We start from the raw sequence: 21798 nt of genomic DNA, 5'->3' as shown, positions 1-21798 counted from the left end.
TCCACGCCGGACTTCACTCGCACGATCTGCATAACGCCGCAGCACATCGTGATGAGCCCATTCGCTCCACCGCACGACCCGGCCAGTCTCATGCAGATCAACACCACTGTCACCAACTGCCTCCGCCATTCTCTCTGCAGCTAGCCTACCTAAGCACACACGAACTAACTCAACGCATGCACGCACACACGCACGTACACGGCTCACACAACGCACACAGCCAAGTCAAGATTAATGCTAACAAGATGCCCCCACCAAATACAAAACTCCTTATCATTGTTTTTCTAACATTCCTAATACCATTCTTAGTTTATTTAGAAGAGAAGTCTGGTTAATTTCTGGCTGATACAAAAAAGAACTCTCCCCCTCCTCCAACATGTTACATTCTGATCTATTGCATCGGTGGAGAAAATGCCAATCTATCTATCAGTTGCATTTTCTCGTTTCAATCAAATATTTCAATCTAGTAATGGAGCTAGAGGACAAATTGGTCCATTCCTGGAATCATTATGACATAGTCCCGCTGGATCCAATCTACAGTTTATCTGCGTAAAATCGAAAATATGTCAGTAAGTTATGCTTGATGATGTAACATGAACAATCTATGTAAAGAGAGGGGATATATTCACCACATTAATCTCGTTCTCTGGAAAATCACGAGTGAACTTGTTGCCTAGAAACTCGGAGCCTGAACTACTAAGCTGACCAGTTTCAGTCCTTCTTATTAAATCCATCAAGGATATCTGTGAGTTGTACAAAGCATGATACTCTTCTTCTGTGAATTGTAATGTCTGGATTCCTGAAAGAGGCTCTCTATCAGTTGCTATCGAGTCTATGTCAAAAGGCAGTCCCGCTTCCTGGAGTAAGCGGTCAGATCTGTCGCCCTCCCCAAGATCAATGAAGTGGCCTCGACATGACTTCAACAGAATCTTTCCATCGGATATCATTCCTCTTATAACAAGGTTTATCCCAAGCACTGCTTCCTTGAAAGCCCTGAAACTCTGCATCCAAAGCAAGGAGTGAATAAATTACTAAGATGAAGTACTTAATAAACCTACGAACTTGCAAAACTGCACACATACCTGCCGTGCCCATTTATCGCAATGCTGCACATATGTAATGGAATTGACTGGATCAGATGGCAAAGACTGGGGTTCATATACAAGTCTCACATGATATTGCTCTGAAAAAACATTACGCATGCCAAACTGTCCAAACCACTTCAAGTATGTTGGTCTAGTGGTAATATCACACGGCCGCACCTCATTCACCAAACGGTCGCTTGGCCTTTCCCACGGCCTGATGTATTCCTCCCATTTCTCTGCCCAATTTGTACCTTCCGCTGATAGGCGGGTCACTCTATGAAGACTAAGGTGGATGTCCCAGCTAAGAGGATCTGGAGGTGGAATGTGTTGAAACAACCAAACTGACGCATGACTCTGTCAGGAAAATGCATTGCCACTATCCAGAAGTGAATGAGTGGTATTTTCGCTGTCCAAATCTCACTATCAGTTTGCACCACAGCTGGCAAAAGAGAGATGCACCTTTCATATGGTAACCAATTCACAAATTCATCCAGTATAGCATTAAGTTCGTCTCGAGGGCTGCCCATCCCAGCATTGTGTGGACTATTTGGGAATATAAGAGCACCTGTCCAGTATCTCCCATATGGTTGACAAGAGACTCAAGATCTGGCAATCCCCATGGTGTGAATGGATCTTTGGGTATGGGTCGACTGACATTGAGATGAATCCATGACCACATCTGCAGTAGCATTAACGGGCCAGTAATACAGATAGTTTTGCTCCGGGCAGCAGTTGATAAAGATCGGTACAAGACAGCTAGAACTGCTGCTCCCCAATTTAACTTTGGTGGATCATGTAAATCTCTCAGAAACTGCAGGTACATAGCTGGCACGCCGTCTCCAGTGCTGTCTGAAAAAAGCACAGATCCTAGCAAATAAAGGGCAAACGCACGTGTGTGCTGATCTATTTGGTCTTGTGTAGGGTTTTGTGGCAGCTCACTGAATTCATCTTTCAACCATCGCAAGCGAAGCTTGAATCGAGAATACTTGACAACTCTTATCCCATCTTTTCTCCGTGTCTTCATTTTCCATATCTCATTTGTATAGTGCCTACCTAGATCTTCCTCAATGATACTGCTCCAATTCTTCTCACACACACCAGTAATTGGGTGTCCATCGATAGGTAAACCTAATAGACAGCTAACGTCTTGTAGAGTGATAGTCATCTCACTCACAGGAAGATGAAATGTTGCTGTTTCGGGTCTCCACCTCTCAACAAGTGCAGTAATAAGACCTTTGTCAATCCTTAGATCTACCAAACGAGATACATAATAAAGTCCCAATTTCTTCAGACCTGGTCCATACAAGTCATTGTACGGCATCTTGAGATGGTGAGCTAGACATTTTAAACAAACCTTAGCCTGCATAATCGAACGGATAATTGTTAATTAATAAACTAACAAGAAACTAACATCTAGGTACAAACTGATCGGAAACGACTTTCCAATAATTCTAAATATAAAGTAATATACCAATTTAAACCCTTACATTATCACAAACTTTTGACACCTGATGCTCCGCAAATGGCATCTTCAACAGGGAACTAAACGGCTGAAGATTGCGATCAGCAGCCTCCCCCACATTTGCCTCATCCAATGCATTTGTTGCTCTTGAAGAACTTGCCATCTTCAACTGCTGGTAATCACAATTAATATAATTAGAAGAAAACAAGTATAAAGCGGAACAACAGGAGATCTGTAGGGAGGTTAGTTATGTAGAAACATAGTTTTCGGTATTCATTGAAAGTAATATAACTTTTCTGTCTTTAATTGTATTTTATATATCATCATAAAAATTGAACCCCTCATCGATGCGAGCTCCTCCGCGTGCTAACCATGTGATTGTGCTAACAGATGGATGGCATAGATGTACGGCTGACAATTTTTCCTTTTATTTACATACTAACCATGATAGCTTCTATTCTATTCAATGTGGGTTCTAATTTCCATCTGGAGCCTGATTTACAATATCCTATACTCTGACTCTGCATTCAAATGGGGGTAAAAATGCTTGGTGTCCAATCAAATATCCACAGAGAATAGACAGTATTAGTTTACCATTTTTACATACTTATAAACCAATTGCATCTCTGGTAAATCTGAAATTATTTAAATCAGTATTGCATGTTCACTTGCCGGTTGCCACTCCAGTTGGTTTACTCCCAAAGACATGATTAGTACCACCAAAGCTTGAATCAATCATTCCATCCCCAACTCCTAGTCAGATTACTACCTCCCCCAGGACATGTCCAGTTCAATTAGAATCTACTCCCTCTGTCCAGAAATGAAAGACGTATTTTGACTGAAGAAAGTCAAATTTTGCAAACCTTGACAACAGTTAGTTAAATTATATGTACATTTAGTGTATAAATTTTGCATCAATATATTTGTATTCAAAGTGATTTTAAAATTATATTAAATCTTTAGCTATTGACATCATATTGTAAGAGAAATTGTAGGATCATCGTTAATCACTAATGGACGCCTACAGACAATATGCTAATTATATATAAGACATCAAGGGTTACAAGGGTCTTGGAGCATCAATGTCATCAGCTCACCCAAGATCAGCAAGACAAATAACTACTAAGTTTGTGCTAGAAAAATGTCTTGCGTGGTGGCGAAAGAGTGGAGAAGGAAAGAGATTCATCAGCTATGAAATCTGACAGGTATCGGTATTGAACAGGGGGGCTGTTCACAGAGCATCCCATGGTGCGCTCCGAGGGGAAAAAGTCTTGGGCAGTAATTTAGGGTCCCGGCTTGCCTACTGCTTTGTTACCAGAGCTGGATCAATTTCATCTTTTCCCAGTGCCCATGCTCCTACTACTTCTTATGTTAATGCAGCTATTCAACCTCCCATAGATGGTAATGCCGGAATGGTGCTTCCCTAGCAGTTGTTCCTACTCCTTTGCTTGGTGCCAAATCAGGTGACTTTTTAAGTTTAAGCTTGCACGCAGAATGATGTAACCATGTTGGCAGTACTATGATTGCCTTAGAGGGTTGATGTCTCTGTCCCTAGTAACGTGATGCTTAGGTGCGAGGTGAAACACAAGCAGGAGATCGAGAAGAAATCATACAGATTGCAACCTGCATATGAGAATCTGCTTCAGTGTTCCACCATCTATATTAGATGCTTAATAAGAATAGGAATCGAATAAGCTGCTGATTGATTGAGGAAGCATTTGAGAAGAAAGGAAGGGTGATACTTGTTAAACAAAGCTGTTTGTGGGGCCGCCACGTATAGCTGTAGTTTCTGCTCCTATCCAATACTTTCTCACTGGTCGAATTCGACATGGACTTTTCCAAACCAAACTCCTAGAACCAACCCCACACTAAGCAAGCCAGGTCATTCTCCTCTCTCCCTCTGAGCCTCTCTGCACACGCCCTAGAAAATCAACGCAGGATACAAGCTCATCCGCATCTAGTGCCCCTCTCAGCTTTGAACACAACCGGAACAGGGTACGCAGGCACAATCACCGGAACAATCAAGCGCATTCGTATCCCATGGCGTCATGGGCGCCGGGGAGCTTTGCTCAAGCACATTGAACGAGCAATGGGAGGTAGGGGATGGGGGCAAATTGAGGGACCTCACCTAGTCCAATCGAGCAGAAAATTGGGACGAAAGCAACAGGTTCTCCACGCCGAGGAGATGATCGGCGGCCTCCGGCCAGGGATTACATTACCGGTGATACAGCATTTATCAGTGAGCTCCGGTAACGATAATCAGTTGAAAATCGGTGAAAAATCGTCAAAACCGATGGGTAAAGAGACCTAAATTTAAAAAAATGAAATTCAACAATTTATCATCGATAATCGATGCAAACTGAACGATTTATCGCTTCGCCCACTGAAAATATGTTTGGACAGTGGAAAAAAATAAAGGTTTGATAGCATTTAATTTTTTAGGTTATGTATTATATTATATTAGATAAATTACATATGCATGCACAATTTTGCATATAGAATTGTCTAAGAAATAAACATGTTTACATATTTTGCCCATAAAATTGCATAAAACACATGAATTTGCATATATATACAAACCACGAAGTGCATAGTTCATATAAATAAACGAGTGCATAGTCCATACAAACTTTATAGTTCATAGAAATAAAAGAGTGTATAGTTCATACAAACCTCATAGTGCATAGAAATAAGAGTAAATAGTCTATACAAGCCACATACAAACTTAGCAAGCGCATAGTCCATACATGAAGGCATTCGGCATATCAATTTAATTATTCTTCGGTCTCTTCTTGCTGGTACGTGTGATATCCATAATAATATTCCTAAATATTGAAATGAACTCAAATAAGAGGGGAACACATAATGATGAAATTGTAATATATGTACATACATACCTGTAATTCACCAATCTGACCACTAGTGCTCATACCAAGATGTACCGGTAGTTGAATGAAGTGGCTTGGATATGGTGGTGGATGTGAATATGGTTGTGGGTACGGATATGGGTATGGTTGTGGGTATGGATATGGGTAGGAGGGTGGACGTGGATAGCTGAAGGTTGAACTCACTGAGCTGGAGCTATCACCTTCTCGAGGATCATATCGATGTCGGTTGCTTGTCGTCCTCCGTTATGATATGGGTTGACCATGATCTTGATCTTGTGTGGCATGGGTGAAATCTGTCTCCCCGGTAAATCTAATAGGCGACATATTACGATCACTCCTTCCACCAGCTTGACTAGATACAGGATAACCACTCCCTCCATCATCATTGTCATCATCATCGTCATCGTCATCATCAGTATTGCCTTCATCACCACCACAGTGTGGTGGAAGGGTTAACGGGTTAACGAGTTAGTGGATCGTAACGGGTAGTTAGATAAAAATATTTTTTCCCTAAGCAAACAATTGTTTCTTTTAATATGTGACAACATTCTGGAATCAAGAGAAGGTCTAATTTTTTATAAAAATAAGTTCTCTACTTTTTATAAATTTTTTTAAATTTTTGAATTTTCCATTGAAATCTAGCGAAATTTCAATCGGTTTACGTTCTCAGCTAGCATCGGTAACGACAAATTTCACCGATAATCGATTATCGAGCGGTTTTGTATTCCCTGCCTCCGGCCCGCGGCGCGTGGTTTGAGGGGGGCGGAATTTGAGGCCCGCGGCGCTGTGGTTTGAGGGGGATGATCCCCACTGTCGAGTGAGAGAGAGGGTTTAGGCTTCCGCGGATTTTTGTTTCGAAATCGAAATGAAGAATTCGATTATAGTGGGCCTGTTGTTTGGAAAGAGGACGCGCGCCCCGCACCCCTGACCACGACTGCATCGCCTGTCCCGCGCGGTACGGGCGGCCAAAACCGTGCGTGCAGACGTGCGCGCGGCGCACCGGGCAAGAGAACGGCCTCGACTCTTGCAAATTAGGTACAGATAAGTTTTATGGTGATGAAATTTCTCTCATATCCTATAAATTTTTTCATTCTCTCTCTTCGTTGTATCAGCAAAATTGATGACGTGGCATAAAATTTAATGCCATAAAATCTTCTTAAGACTGGCCTTAATCACGTGCTTGCGTTGATTGTGCTAACAGATAAATCATACTAGATGGCATAGATTTACACCTTGCAATTTGTGCTTTTCTTTAAATATTGATTATGGTAGCTTCTGCTCTATTCAACGTGGCTTCTAATTTCCATCTGGAGTCTGATTTACGATATCCTATACTCTGACTCTGCATTCAAGTGTTGTTTTATTTATAGCGAATCAAAAGGCACATCCCCAGACACCTCTCGTTGATCAAGGTTAGCTACATGATGTTTAGAAGTCAGAACTCAGAATTTGAAATCCATGGTGTTTTATAGCGAGTTGTCTATGCAATGTGCACAAACTGGCACACGCACGCATGCACACCATATGGTGCAATAACACGTGCACCTGAACCAGAAGAGAGTTGGCGAGCGTTGTGCTTCAGTCGGTGTAAAACGTTGGGGCAGACAAGCTATTAGTTCAGATACAGGAAGACGTTTCTGAATACCAGCTTGCGATGGCAAGGTTGTCAAGGGGGGCTCTTTATATTCGCTCTTATGTTTCATATAGTTTAATAAACATTTTATGGCATATCCTCAACCTTTATTAAAGCCCTAAGGTTTTTTTTGAAAGGAAAAACCTTAATGTGCCTAGGTAGGATCTTCCAGACCAAAGCGGTCTCCTGCTAGTCTCATATAATGAATGCATGATTAAATAATAAACTCATCACTACGGTTAAAGAAATTGCAAAGTCAATGGTCAAGGCTTCATATTTTTGACCAACCTGTCTCTGTATGGAGCAAGTTTCTCATGCTCCATCAGTGTCACAGTGTGTGCACGCGCGCGCGTGCGCGCGTGTGTGTTTGTGAGTGTGTGCGTGCGTGCGTGTGTGTACTGTGTAGAATGTAGAGAACTACATATACGGCTAGCCTACTTGATTATAGTTACGGCAGCAATTGGATGACACAAATGGCTAAAATGCACCGTATTTTTGTTGCATGTAGAACTTAGAACTGCAAAAGGAGCACGGTAAAGGGTAGCGAAGAACTGAAGAAGGGTTGCGTGCTGCCCGTACTACGCATACGTGTTCGCCCTCCCTGAGTCCCTGTGACTCTGTGAGAAGCTAGCCAGCTTTGCCAGAATGCCAGGCAAGCAAAGAACCTGTCCGAGAGCCGAGGTGGCGTGCGTCCTTTCCATTTGCGGCAGGTGAGGCGCTCGCCAACCACGCGGGCGCTGCCGCCGCGCGCGTGCTTTCGTGCGCTGCCCCGCTGCTGGCACACGCACAGGATCTCCTGCGCGCGTACAGGAGTTCGCCGGAGCATTCTGTGGCTCATCCAATCCATCCATTCCGTTTCAATCGAAGTGAGTCACTGTGCAGTTAAAGTCTGGGCTCTAGAATCTGAAACAGTAGATTACGAACAGTAAACAGCAGTAGCTCTTCATGAACAGTCACATCCTTCTGCGAACCTCTACAAACAGACGACAGCCTACCTACGGTGCCATCAATTTCACCATCGGTGAACACCCGAGCGACCTGCGCTGCCAGTCCGAGAGTGAAAGCCCAGTACAAGGAGCCATTGTTCAGTCCTTGTGAATTCAAGCGTCCAAGGATGCCTGGACAGACATCCACATCCCTTTCAGGTCCATCGGTATCGCTAATATATACTCCGCCTGCCCTGCCAACAATCTCGTATCGCTGTCACCGATCGTTCACAATAAATCAAGGATCAGACCGGGAGCCCCCGCCGCGATTCCGCCCGCCGCAACCGGCCAAGCGGGCTCGCAACAAACTCCAGCTCAGGTCGATCGCCTCTCGCTACACGCCTGCGACCTGTCCCTTCGTCCCTCCAATATCTCAATATCTCAGACAAAGGGTGCGTTCGTTTACTCCCCACCCGTCATATCAAAAAGAATCTTACTATTTAAAAGTATTAAATAAAATATATTTATAAAACTTTTTGCACAGATGGATGCTAATTCGCGAGACAAATTTAATGAGCCTAATTAATCTATAATTTGCCATAGTGATGCTACAGTAATCATCCGCTAATTATGGACTAATATACCTCATTAGATTCGTCTCGCGAATTAGTCCTGGGATTCTGCAATTAGTTTTGTAATTAAACTTTATTTAATATTTCTAAATGATAAGATTCTCTTTGATGTGACACCTCTAAACTTTAGAGCCAGAAAACGAACGCAGCTTAAAAAACATTTCTTCCTTAGATTAATCCAGAAAGAACACTTCTTCGAGTGCGTGGCGTGTGATCCTCCGGCTCTGCACGCACAGGCACATGGACCGTAGGCTAGGCCGCTCCGATCGGGCTGCTGGTCTGGTCTGTTGCCTGGCCGCTCGTCATCCACCTCGTCATGCTCCGGTGCAGTGCACGCACCCGACGCCACGAGACACCACAGGCGTCATGGCAAGGACCCGTCCGTAGCTGCGGTCACTGGAGTGGCGGTTGAAAGTAAAATGGCCTGTAGCGGCAACAAGTTGCCGGAAGAAAGAAGCAAGCCGCCATCTGTGTCGTGTCCGGAAGTCGTCTGGCGCCATGCGAGCCGCCCCGATCCTCTTCCTCGGCGGCACCAGTATATGATGATGATCGCCGCGGACTACCGCTCCGTTCCACTCCAGTCCACCACACACACGCAGCTGCAGCGCGAGCGGGCGGCAAATGGACGCCAGCACCCTCCTCCTGCCCTGCTCTGACGGCGCCGTCGCCGGCGCGGTCGACTACCGCGGGCGCCCGGCGTCCCGGTCCGGCACCGGCCGGTGGTCCGCCGCGATGTTCGTGCTCGGTACGGTCTCCTCACTCCTCCCTCGTCGCCGGAATGCAAAACAGATCCCTCGCGGCTCATATCGATGCGTCGTTGACTAATCGAGAGGTGACTTTGGATCGATCGATGAAGGGGTGGAGATAGCGGAGAGGTTCGCGTACCACGGCGTCTCGGCGAACCTGATCAGCTACCTGACGGGGCCGCTCGGGGAGTCGACGGCGGGAGCCGCGGCGGCGATCAACGCGTGGAGCGGCGTGGCGACCATGCTGCCCCTGCTGATGGCATGCGTGGCCGACGCCTGGCTCGGGAGGTACCGCACCATCGTGCTCGCCTCCCTCCTCTTCGTCGTGGTCAGTTCCGCTCACTCTCCTCCCTTTCGCTCACTTTTGACGCCTCTCACGACCAATTTGGGCGAGACCGTGCGCTCACTTTTCCAACAAGGTGTGTGATTCCTGATCCATCTGTGGCTCTACAGAGCATGGGCATGCTGACCGTCTCGACGCTCCCGGTGTTCAACCACGACGGCTGCAGCTACCACTCCAAATCGCTCGCGTGCTCCCCGTCCCCCGTGCAGGTGGCCGTCTTCTACGTCTCCCTGTACCTGGTGGCGCTCGCCGAGGCCGGGCACAAGCCCTGCGCGCAGGCGTTCGGCGCCGACCAGTTCGACCAGCACGACCCCAAGGAGTCCGTGTCGAGGAGCTCCTTCTTCAACTGGTGGTACTTCGGCATGTGCTCCGGCACCGCCGTCACCACCATGGTGTCCAGCTACATCCAGGACAACGTCGGCTGGGGCCTCGGCTTCGGCATCCCCTGCCTCGTCATGGTCTTCGCGCTCCTCGCCTTCTTGCTCGGGACCAGGAGCTACCGCTACTACACGTCCACCGAGTCGAGCCCCTTTGCTCGCCTCGCCAGAGCGTTCGTGGCGCTGATCAGGGGAACCAAATCCAGCCAATGCGACAGGTAATGTGCCAATCTGCTCGTTGCTGTTCTGTTTCTTGACGAATTCGGATGTTAAGCGGGGGCTAAGAGTGTTCGATCTCTGGCAGCAGTCTCGCGACCGACGACGACGCGCACCGGGAGGAAGTGAAGGGCGTGCTGCGCCTGTTCCCCATCTGGGCGACGTGCATCATCTACGCCGTGATCTTCTCGCAGTCTTCGACGTTCTTCACGAAGCAGGCCGCGACGCTGGACCGCCGGATCGGCTCGACGCTCCGCGTGCCGCCGGCGGCGCTGCAGACGTTCATCAGCCTCACCATCATGGCGTTCATCCCGATCTACGACCGCGCGTTCGTGCCCGCGGCTCGGCGGTTCACGCGCCTGTCTTCCGGCATCACCATGCTGCAGCGGATCGGCACGGGCCTCGTCCTGGCCATGGTCGCCATGGTCGTGGCGGCGCTGGTGGAGATGAGGCGGCTCGGCGTGGCGAGGGACGCCGGCCTCGTGGACCAGCCCAAGGCGGCACTGCCGATGACGCTGTGGTGGATGCTGCCGCAGTACGTGCTGTTCGGGCTGTCGGACGTGTTCGCCATGATCGGGCTCCAGGAGTTCTTCTACGACCAGGTCCCCGACGCGCTGCGCAGCCTGGGGCTGGCCTTCTTCCTCAGCATCTTCGGCGTGGGCCACTTCCTGAGCAGCTTCCTCATCTCCGCCATCGACGGCGCCACCAAGAAGAGCGGCGCGAGCTGGTTCTCCAACAACCTCAACCGCGCGCACCTCGACTACTTCTACTGGCTGCTCGCCGGGCTCTGCGCCGTGGAGCTGGCCGCGTTCGTCGTCGTTTCCCGCGTCTATGTGTACAAGAAGAGGGCGTCTCACGACAATGGTGATGTCATGTAGATGTGCAGAACATGCTTACTGCTGTGAATTGTGATGTACTAGTATAGGATCGAGGCTTAGAGAATGAATAATATTTGGTAGGCTAAAGCTAAACCTTGGTTATGGTTGACATTTTTGATCAATCCTTTTACCGAGCTCAGCAGCTTAATTTCATCAAAAAGGTTCAGAAGCTTAAGCAGACTTAAGGACATGTTTAGTAGAGCTCCAATTAATTCTGATTGTAATTTTCTATGGGAGCTGATTCGCTGAGAGAAGTGATTCACTGGTTAAAAAGGTGATTCTCTAAGATTAACTTTATAAAAACTAGATTCAGCATGAAAAGTGAATATGGGAGAAACTACTTTTTCAGCTTCTTAGTTTATTTCAGAGAATCACTCCATAGAATCAGCATAGAATTATTTTAAAAAAAATTGTTTAGCAGAGCTTCTCTTGGATTTAGCCTAGAAGCTGCTTTGGGAGCTCAGCCAAAATAGGCTTTAATTCAGTATCATATTCGAGGCACAATTGTATCTGTGTGGTTTGCCTGTAGGAGGGCTACTTTAAAAGGAAAAAATCCCTCCAACCCACTCTCAACGATCAACGCAATCTAATTTACACCCCTCAACCGAAAAAATAGATATTCAACACCTCCAACTATTGAAATCGTCCAATTTACTCCCCTTGATGGTTTCGAAAGGTGGTTTTGCCGACGTGACGCCATATCAGCAATCCTACGTAGCGCAACATGATCCAAAGGGGGTAAATTGGACCTTGTTGATAGTTTAAGGTGGTCAACTAGACTTTATCAGAAAATAGTTACAAAAATATTTTTTCTTAGAAAATATATGCAATTAAAATTTCTAAATCTGGTTTCATAGAAAAAATATGAAAAAGAAGTTTTATACTTCTTTCTAAAACCATGCTCTATCTTCTGGTTTCTAGTTAGGAGTTATTAGATCTTTCAAAAATATTTTGATTAAAATTATTTTTATTTCCAAATTAAAATTAGGTATTTTTAACAGAAGTCAACTTCAACTCAGCTCGTTTAGCTCGTCTGAAATTGAGCCTCAAATGATACATAAGATAATAATAAATAAGTTGAGACCAATTATAATAAATAATAGAACCAATTTTTAGCAAAAAAAGTATGACTATAGAATCTCAATAATAGGATCTTAATTTTTAACTGGACACTGTAAATAGAGCATGATTTAAAAAAAATGAAACTAGTTTCATATATTTGTGAGCTAAAATGAATTTTTGGAGACTAAACCAGATTTTAGGATTTTTAATTACATATATTTTCTAAGAAACAAATATTTTATAATAATTTTTGATAAAGTTCAGTTGACCCCTCAAACTTTCAACGCGGTCTAATTTAACCCCTCGTGGCTAACGAGACCCTACGAAGGACCGGTGATATGGCGTCACGTCAACAAAAACGCCTTTCAAACCACCGAAGGGTAAATTGGATGGTTTCAATAATCGGGGGTGTTGAATATCCAATTTTTTATTTTAGGGGGGTAAATCAGATTATGTTAATAGTTTTTTTATATAGCCTCGCTTATGAGAGTACAAGTTGTAGTATCTGAACTTACACATAGACGCACCTTCCACACACAACACAACCAACACCACACTCACACACCTATGCATAAGCTAAATCCTACCCTACACTCACCACTCATATGCCTGTCTTGAAGAGATGGTCTCGGACACCGGTTCCCAACATGTTGAGGCTGCAGCAGTTCAGGAAAATTCCTGAAAATTTCACCAAAAATCCATTTCTGAAGGTGCTACCGAGACCTTCTGGTGACCAACTGGTCCTAAGCCGTTCGCGATTGCGTTGATAGTTGAGGGGGCGGGGGTTGAAAGAACTTTTTCCACTTTAAAAGGATGTAGAGCCCATAGCTGGGAACGAGCCCATCTATTGTGATCTACGCCGAGTTTGGGCTATGGCCCAGTAACGATTGTTTGTATAGCAGTTTTGCATATCTGTATTTTTGTCTTGCCATTGCCATGGTATGAAAATGATCACAAAAGTCAGTTGATGACATGTTGCTTGGGAGTTGGGAGATAGGCATCATGTAAAGATCTAAAACTTCTTTTGCTTTAGAATGTCTCTCTTTTTTTAGGGCAGTTTGCCCTGGAATGTCAATGAGACCTAGAGCCGCGTGTCCTCTAGCCCTCTAGGGGCGTTGGAAGGGCACTTCAATATGCGTAGCTGACTAGATTCCAGTGACATTGGTCGGTTCATATTGATCTAGCCTGTTGAAAACTTGAAATATACAGTTGGTTTTTTAAGGAACCTAGATTCCTCACTCCACTTCTTGCATCCAGCATTCGTTCAGGAAGGTTAACCTGCCACGCCTGAAACAAGTTGCAGGCTGCAGCGAAGAAAGTTCAGGGGAAAAAAGTTCTGAATTGCTAATATTGGTCTAGTACTAGTTGTGTGTATTGTCTGAATGTGCACTTTGTAGACGTTATGATAGAAGCTTATCAGGCATCAGTAGCCAGTAGGCATCGTATGAAGTTCATTTTTTGATTTTCCGTTACAGTTCGCCAAACGTTCGTATCAGACGATGCGTGTTGAAGACCTACATTTCCAGAATTCCATCACGGCCGATTCCGTGCCCTGCTTGCCAACACCTCCCCCGTCCGTTGCTTTTCTCAGCAGAGTCCTCCGAAGCAACCCGTTTAGCAGATCGAGGCGAGAACGCGTGGTGTCTCCCCATAAATGCTAGGCGGATCACAGCCAGCCGTCCGTGATCGGGCGGCCTCGCTCCAGCGGCCGCAACGAAACGATCAGGGCCCGTGCCTCCCCATGCTCGGGCCTGTGGACACGCGCGCGGGGCTCTCCGTACGCGTGCCGTTCGGGCGCGCGGCGCCGTGGCGGCAGTGCCGCACGGCCCTCGCGGCCGCGCGGGCACGAGCGTGCCAGCGGACGGCGCATGCCGCAACGTTCACCCGGCGACTTAACACGCCGAGGCGTTTAGAGGGGAACGATTCGGGAAAGCCAAGCGCGATCAGCCGTCTTTGATTCTCTAGCTGTTGCGATTCCGCCGCGCCTACATAAAAGCAGCCCTAACCTGCGGCGGCAAGCATGCGTGATCGGAGTGAGCTCCTCTCCCTCGTGCTGATCCAACCGGCCATGGCGGAAACCGTCGCCGGCGCCGTCGACTACCGGGGCCAGCCGGCCTCCCGCGCCGCCACGGGTGGATGGAAATCGTCGGTCTTCGTCATGGGTACGTTCCCGATCTCCTCCTCGTCTTTACGGTGCACGCGTCTGAGATGCGTCGTCGTGACAACGGAGTTATTTCTCTTCTGATCTTCCTTGGATGATGCAGCGATGGAGATCGCGGAGCGGTTCGCGTACAAGGGCGTGGCCGCGAACCTGATCACGTACCTGACGGGGCCGCTGGGGCAGCCCATGGCGCGCGCCGCCGCGTCCATCGACGCGTGGAAGGGCGTCTCCCAGATGCTGCCGCTGCCGCTCGCGTGCGTCGCCGACGCATGGATCGGCCGGTACCGGGCCATCGTCCTCGCCTCCCTCATCTTCGTCGTGGTCAGTTCGTCTCGCCCACGCCTCCTACAATTCGCGCGTGGGGGAGAAGCTTTGCTTTTCTTACTGTGGTCTCTCTATTCGTCGCAGAGCATGGGCGCGCTGTCTGTGTCGTCGGCGTTCCCGGTCTTCCGCGCCGGCCACGTGGCCATCTTCTACGTCGCGCTGTACCTGGTGGCCCTCGGGGAGGGCGCGCACAAACCGTGCGCGCAGGCGTTCGCGGCGGACCAGTTCGACGAGAAGGACCCCAGGGAGAGTGTGGCGCGGAGCTCCTTCTTCAACTGGTGGTACTTTGGCATGTGCGCCGGCACCGCCGTCACGACCATGGTCTCCAGCTACGTGCAGGACAACGTCGGTTGGGGCCTCGGCTTCGGCATCCCCTGCATCGTCATCGCCGCCTCGCTCGCCGTGTTCCTGCTCGGGAGCCGGTCGTACCGGTACTACACCACCACCGAGGCCAGCCCCTTCTCCCGCGTCTGGAAGGCGTTCTTGGCGTTGATCGAGAGCTGGACGCCAAATCGTTGCGTCATGTATGTACTAGCACAGATTGATGATAGCTCTGTTTCCACTGAATCTTGCTGCTGTGCATCTCTTGTGACATGACAGTTTGTGGTTTTCTGCAATAGTATCAGCAAAGAAGACGGCAACGCCGCCGCCGTCGAAGAGGTCAAGAGCGTGCTCCGGCTGCTCCCGATATGGGCGTCGTGCATAATCTACGCCATCATCTTCTCCCAGACGTCGACGTTCTTCACGAAGCAAGCCGCGACGCTGGACCGCCGGATCGGCGCGAAGTTCAAGGTGCCGCCTGCGGCGCTGCAGACATTCATCAGTGTCAGCATCGTCGTCTTCATCCCGGTGTACGACCGGCTCTTCGTGCCCCTCGCGCGGCGCTGCACGGGGAGGCCGACGGGTATCACCATGCTGCAGAGGATCGGCGCCGGCCTGGCCCTCTCGCTCGTCGCCGTGGCCCTGTCCGCGCTCGTGGAGATGAAACGGCTCGGCGTCGCGAGGGACGCCGGCCTGGTGAACACCCCAAAGGCGCAGCTCCCGATGAGCCTCTGGTGGATGGTCCCGCAGTACGTCCTCATCGGCGTGGCCGACGTGTTCGCCATGATCGGGCTGCAGGAGTTCTTCTACGACCAGGTCCCCGACGCGGCGCGCAGCCTCGGGCTGGCCCTGTTCCTGAGCATCTTCGGGGTCGGGCACCTCCTCAGCAGCCTCCTCATCTCCGTCATTGACAAGGCCACGGCGAAGAGCGGGACGAGCTGGTTCTCGAACAACCTGAACCGCGCTCACCTCGACTACTTCTACTGGCTGCTCACCGGGCTCTGCGCCGTGGAGCTCGTCGCCTTTGTGCTCTTCTCGCGAGTGTATGTTTACAAGAGGAAGGGTGGCAATGACAATGCCGGCCATGGCGATTTCGTGTAACATCCAGAGTTTGAGCCGGGCGTGCTTGTAGTTGTTTGTACTTTGTAGGGAGATTCCGTCAGTTCACTATTGAGTTCTCAGGTTTGTTGTTGCGCGGCAGTTTCCTTTTCCTTCTTGGGGGAACTGACGACTCTCTTTCGGATTCGAGGGTTTTGAGCTAAGAACAAGAATAGAGCAACCAGAGAAAGATACTAGTACTTCAGTTTACAAGCTGTAGTTGAACTTGTTGGTGTATAAATTAATTGTCTATATTTTCCTATCAGCAGAGCCTTTTAGGATAAATACTCTTTTGGTTACAATGATCAGTATATTGCAATTCAGTAGGACTATGCCTAAATTCACTTTGACCAATATTAGTCCAATACCATATACTCATGTATTGCAAAATTAGCACTGTAAGATTCATATTTGAAATACTTTGCTAATAATTTTATTTTGTAACTATCACTAAGCTATTATCAGAGAATCTATGCTAAATACAACATGTAGAAATTTAATTAAAATGCTTTGAATACGGCAGATATGTGTAGGCATCATTATTCATGCACACTACACATTGAACTCATAGACTCCATCCAACTTTTACAACATGGCATTTTTTTCCCCGAAAGGAATCTCACGTTGGGAATGAACATCACGATCGGCCACGCCATAGCACTAGGGAGACGTATCATTAGAAAACTACGACGCCCCTCCTGTCCATTTCTCACGGGTTAGCTGAACCGCTGCATATATTATACTTATTTTAATAAGAAATTAAGAACTAAGACAAGCAACGCCCGGAGGCCCTGATCCCAGCTCAGGTGCGGAAATGCAGTCCGGCGAGCTCCTCCCCGGACCCTGGCCGTCCCTCGGCTCCAAACCCGCCGACGGCCGCGGCGGCTGGCGCGCCGCGCGCTTCGTCCTCGGTAATCCTGAAGAGATCATTCATGGCTCGGTTTCATCATATGGTGAGAGGCTAATCCTCGACCTCGGCGTCGCCGTTGCAGCGGTCGGGTTCCTGGAGCGAATCGGGTTCTACGGCGTGCAGGGCAACCTGATCATGTACCTGACCGGGCCGCTCGGCATGTCCACGGCGTCCGCGGCCGCAGGCGTCAACGCGTGGGCCGGGGCCGTGCAGGTGCTGCCGCTCGCCGGCGCGCTCGCCGCGGACTCGCGGCTCGGGCGCTACCGGGCGGTCCTGGCCGCCGGCGGGCTCTATCTACTGGTTAGTATTGCTAGTATAGTTCGATTCCCCTTTAGGCTTTGGTATCATCAATCTTCATGTCCTTTTTTTCGTTACGTTCAGTATAGGAAACGAACTCTTCGCTGCAATCCGGCACGAATTTTCCAGTTCCTCAAACCTGTTCTATTGAAAACTGCAATCGGAACTTTCAATGATGTTATATTTTTCCTGAAAAAGATGGAAATTTTAGATCCTAAATTGCCCGTTGCTATGCGGCAATTCTGCGCCCCCATGTCTGACACCCTGTTGCCAAACGGCAACGATTACAGAGCTTGGGCTTGCTGACGATTTCATCCATGCTGCAAGGGCCTCAACCTCACGCCGCGGGGGGCTCCCCGTCTTCTACCATGCTCGCCTTCTTCTACGTCGCGCTGTACCTGCTGGCTCTGGCGCAAGCCTTCCACAGGCCGTGCGTGGAGGCCCTCGGCGCGGACCAGTTCGCTCCGGGCGACGGCGGCGACCCGGGCGCGTCCGCGTCCCGAAGCTCCTACTTCAACTGGTTCCATTTCTCCGTATCGTGGGGCTACGCCATCGCGACGGCGGGGCTGAGCTACGTCGAGGACAACGTCGGCTGGACCGCCGGGTTCGGCGCCTGCTGGGCCACGATGGCGTTGTATCTCGCAGTCTTCTTGCTTGGCACGCGGGCGTATCGTGCCGAGAAACCCGTCGGCGTCAGATCGTTCACTGAATCCGTGCGGTCGTGGGGAGCCAGGGTGTTCCGTCGCCGTGACGCCACTGATGCCGAACGGTGAGCACCGCGTGTACGATTGTGTTCTCTTGAAGGAATGTGAAGGTCCCCATTATCGATCATGGAGGTTCTTGACTGTGCAGGCTTCTTCTAGCTCAAGAACACGAGGAGGGCAAAGAACTCATTGTGAAGCTGCTCCCGATATGGCTGACGAGCTTAATCATCGCCGCCATCTTCTCGCAAGTCTACACATTGTTCACCAAGCAGGGCAGCACGCTGGACAGGCGCCTCGGCGGCGCGACCACGGGCCTCGTCGTGCCGCCCGCGGCGCTGCAGTGCCTCATGAGCGCCACCTTCGTCACCACGCTCCCGGTGTACGACCGCGTGCTGGTGCCCCTCGCCAGGCGCGCCACGGGGCACCACGCCGGCGTCACGACGCTCCAGCGCATCGGCGCGGGCATGGCCGTGTCCGGCGTCGCCATGGCCGTCGCGGCGCTGGTGGAAGGCAGGCGGCTCCGCGTGGCCAGGGACGCGGGCCTGGTGGACCGGCCGGATGTGGCGCTGCCGATGAGCCTGTGGTGGGTGGTGCCGCAGTACGTGCTGCTCGGCGTCGCGGCCGTGCTGGCCCAGATCGGGCTCGAGGAGTTCTTCTACGACCAGGTGCCCGACACGCTCCGCAGCGTCGGGCTCGCGATGTGCCTGAGCATATTTGGCATGGGGAGCTACGCTAGCAGCATGCTCGTGTCAGCGGTCGATTGGGTGACGAGGAGCAAGGGCGAGAGCTGGTTCTCCGATAACCTGAACCGGGCGCGCCTCGACTACTTCTACTGGCTCCTGGCGGGGCTCGCCGCTCTCGAGGTGGCCGCGTTCTTACATTTCGCAAGCAGATATGTCTACAGAAACGAAGTTTAGCGATGATCCTTGAAACTTCGAAAGTCGCAACGATTTGCTTGCGGCAAAACTGTATACAATGTGCTAAGAAAGGGAAGGTAAATAAACAAAGATTTGCTAAAGGGGCTGTCTACTGCCTGCTCGGGCATTTTTGGTAGGTCTGACACCTGAATCTATGATCGTTGGATCCTCAATCAACGGCAGATCTGGCAATCTGGATGTCAGACTAAATCTGGGTGTCAAACATCAGAAAAAAACTCGAAATTTTATTCTAAACACATTCACCGTATTAAGGTATTTCCCTTTAACGTCACACCTGAATTTGCCTTACTCGACATCCAGTAAAAAAGACCTGATCCGAGTATGGTAGTACAGCCAAAAAAAGGCCCATGGACAAAAAATGAAAAAAAATCTAAATTTTATAAGGCCCATAACCCGTTACAAAATTACGGTAGCTTCTTCTTGCATGTCAAGTAGATCAGTTCACGTGCTGTCAGACGCCCCCTCCCTAGCAAATCCCTCCACGAAGAACAAAAGCAAATAAAAGATGCACATGTTTGGAAGATCGATCTTGAAGGGAAGACGAAGAGAAGGAGGATGAAGCAGGGATTTACCTGGTTGAAGTGTTCTTCGGAGGTTAGATCCGCATAAACTACAACCTTCTCTCCTACCTTCCTCAACCAATTAATCAACCCGTCAAGGAATAGGATGCCTTACAGCAGTTGTGCTTAGCAAAAAAGATCAAAAAAGAGGAAAAAAGAAAAAAAGAGGAGTTCATTAGATACCGAAGAAAAAAAGGAAAGGCTACACAACTACTTCATTTATTCTCATATATCAATGGGTGGGAAGATAAAAATATCTCTTGCTAATATCTGGACAAACTGCTACTCCAAATAGAGGTTCAGCACCTGTAGCTTTATTTCATCCAATCCGTAGCTTTATTTCTGTATTTTCATATGTAGATAGCAAAATTTATTTCTGTAACTTTTTAGGATGGATAAAGTAACAGAATTGGAATGAAAAAAGCAAATGCCAAAATATCAACTTGTGATACTGGTGCAACTCAACATCACAATTATGAATACAGTCAGGTTAACCTATTTTTATATGGTATGAATATGAAATTTACATGTCTCTGTCTGGTGTAAATTTCAAAGAGCTCAACTGTCAAATTCAGCAATTTGAACTGGCACTCAGTAACTACTGCGGTATGATGGGGAAGGCAAAGAAACAAAACGCATTCAGATGCACAATGGCTACTTAGGGGGCTGAATTTAACTTTTGTTGTAGGTGCTCAGTACAGGAGCCATCATGCACAGCACAGACACCAATCGCAACGTGTCAATTACTTTAACCGATTTACGACAGGAATGTGAACTTGGGGTTGGTAGTGTTGAACAGGTGGGAGAAGGGCAAAAGGTCCGCAACAAGATTTCCAGCCTGTGGTAGAACCGTTTGAATTATTCCGGCTCCAGTGCGCGGATTATTGCTATACAGGCGATATGACCTCAACGCACTTCAAACGAAATAACCCAATGGTCTATCGGGTAATGTCCCGATGAAATCACCGGATTCCGGATCATTCAAGCGTACCTCACATGAAGGCGAGTCCAAAAATACAATTATCATTATATTTTTACAACATAGTCATAGTAGTTATTACAAACCGGTTTCTAGTAGAGTACTGCAAACCTACCTGAAACAAATTTATATAGACATTGTTCGAAAACTTCAAATTTTAACGAACATTATTCAGAGATGGCAGCGGAAAAGATACAACAACGCGACTACTCGTCGCAAAGCAGGCACCATACTTAGCCCAAAGTATAGCGTCATTCCGAAGGGTCATTGCCGGCCGGGGACGGATTCCATTCCACGGACCAGCCAGGCGGTAAAGTGCAGGGCCAAGGAGAACTAGCAACTGAGTCCTCGAATGACATATCTGAAAACCACATTACTAGCAAGGCTGAGTATACTAATACTCAGCAAGGTTTACCCGTCAATTGGGTATAGTTAGCCCATAAGTAGACCATGAGAGGTTGAAAGACTAACGGTATAAATAACAAACAGTATATCCTTATTTTGCTGAAAAATAACAAACAGTATATCCTTATTTCCATATTTTAGCTTTCAGATTCTAGTTCAATTAGCCATTCTAAGTGAGCATCTATACTAGACAAGCAAGTTAGGTATTAAATCATGCATCAATATTATTTCACCAACTGTTGCTCTTGTTACTCTATGTGGCAGAAGTATCAAGCAGTCTCAATCATCGCGAGAAACGGACGATTCCTGAATCGAATTTCATAACCTTGCAAGGGAAATAAGGACATACTCTTTGTTGTTTTTTAGCAAAAGAAACCTATAGCCTTTCAACCTCTCATGATCTAGTTATGGGCTAAGTATATCCAATTGACGGGTAATCCTTGCTGAGTATTAGTATACTCAGCCTTGCTAGTAACGTGGTTTTCAGGTATGTCATTCGAGGACTCAGTTGCTGGTTCTCCTTGGCCCTGCATTTTACCGCCTGGCTGGTCCGTGGAATGGGATCCGTCCCCGGCCGGCAATAACCCTTCGGAATGACGCCATGCTTTGAGCTGAGTATGGTGCCTGCTTTGCGACGAGTAGTCCCGTTGTTGTATCTTTTCCGGTGCCATCTCTGAATAAAGTTCGTTAGAACTTGAAGTTTTCGAACAATATCTGTATAAATTTATTTTTAAGTTAGGTTTGCAGTACTCCACTGAAAACCGGTTTGTAATAACTACTATAACTATGTTGTAAAAATGTAACGGTGATTGTATCTCTTGACTCGCCTTCGTGCGAGGTACGCTTGAACAAT

General features: G+C 48.2%; 3 protein-coding genes across 3 annotated transcripts; 2 read left to right on the top strand and 1 right to left on the bottom strand.

Moving 5' to 3' along the window:
* Positions 1–305: 305 nt before the first annotated feature.
* Positions 306–2317, bottom strand: LOC112895512. Its single transcript, XM_025963464.1, has 3 exons — positions 1083–2317; positions 630–1001; positions 306–545 (listed from the first exon to the last, which is right to left on the bottom strand). The coding sequence occupies exons 1-3, from the start codon at positions 1200–1202 to the stop codon at positions 459–461; spliced, it is 579 nt and encodes a 192-aa protein (XP_025819249.1). The 5' UTR covers positions 1203–2317; the 3' UTR covers positions 306–458.
* A 6726-nt stretch (positions 2318–9043) lies between these two features.
* LOC112891518 lies at positions 9044–16414 on the top strand. The gene is made up of 8 exons (XM_025958401.1): positions 9044–9371; positions 9483–9700; positions 9826–10310; positions 10397–11182; positions 14283–14410; positions 14513–14730; positions 14818–15257; positions 15354–16414. The coding sequence occupies exons 1-8, from the start codon at positions 9248–9250 to the stop codon at positions 16153–16155; spliced, it is 3201 nt and encodes a 1066-aa protein (XP_025814186.1). The 5' UTR covers positions 9044–9247; the 3' UTR covers positions 16156–16414.
* A 552-nt stretch (positions 16415–16966) lies between these two features.
* On the top strand, positions 16967–19081 carry LOC112891511 (protein NRT1/ PTR FAMILY 5.10-like). The gene is made up of 4 exons (XM_025958393.1): positions 16967–17063; positions 17145–17362; positions 17650–18128; positions 18212–19081. The coding sequence occupies exons 1-4, from the start codon at positions 16967–16969 to the stop codon at positions 18978–18980; spliced, it is 1563 nt and encodes a 520-aa protein (XP_025814178.1). The 3' UTR covers positions 18981–19081.
* The last annotated feature ends 2717 nt before the right edge of the window (positions 19082–21798 follow it).

The sequence above is a fragment of the Panicum hallii genome, chromosome 5, assembly GCF_002211085.1.
Source record: "Panicum hallii strain FIL2 chromosome 5, PHallii_v3.1, whole genome shotgun sequence".
Classification (NCBI taxonomy): Eukaryota; Viridiplantae; Streptophyta; class Magnoliopsida; order Poales; family Poaceae; genus Panicum; species Panicum hallii.
Note: the sequence above shows the minus strand (reverse complement) of the source record. Positions and strands in the feature narration are given on the sequence as shown.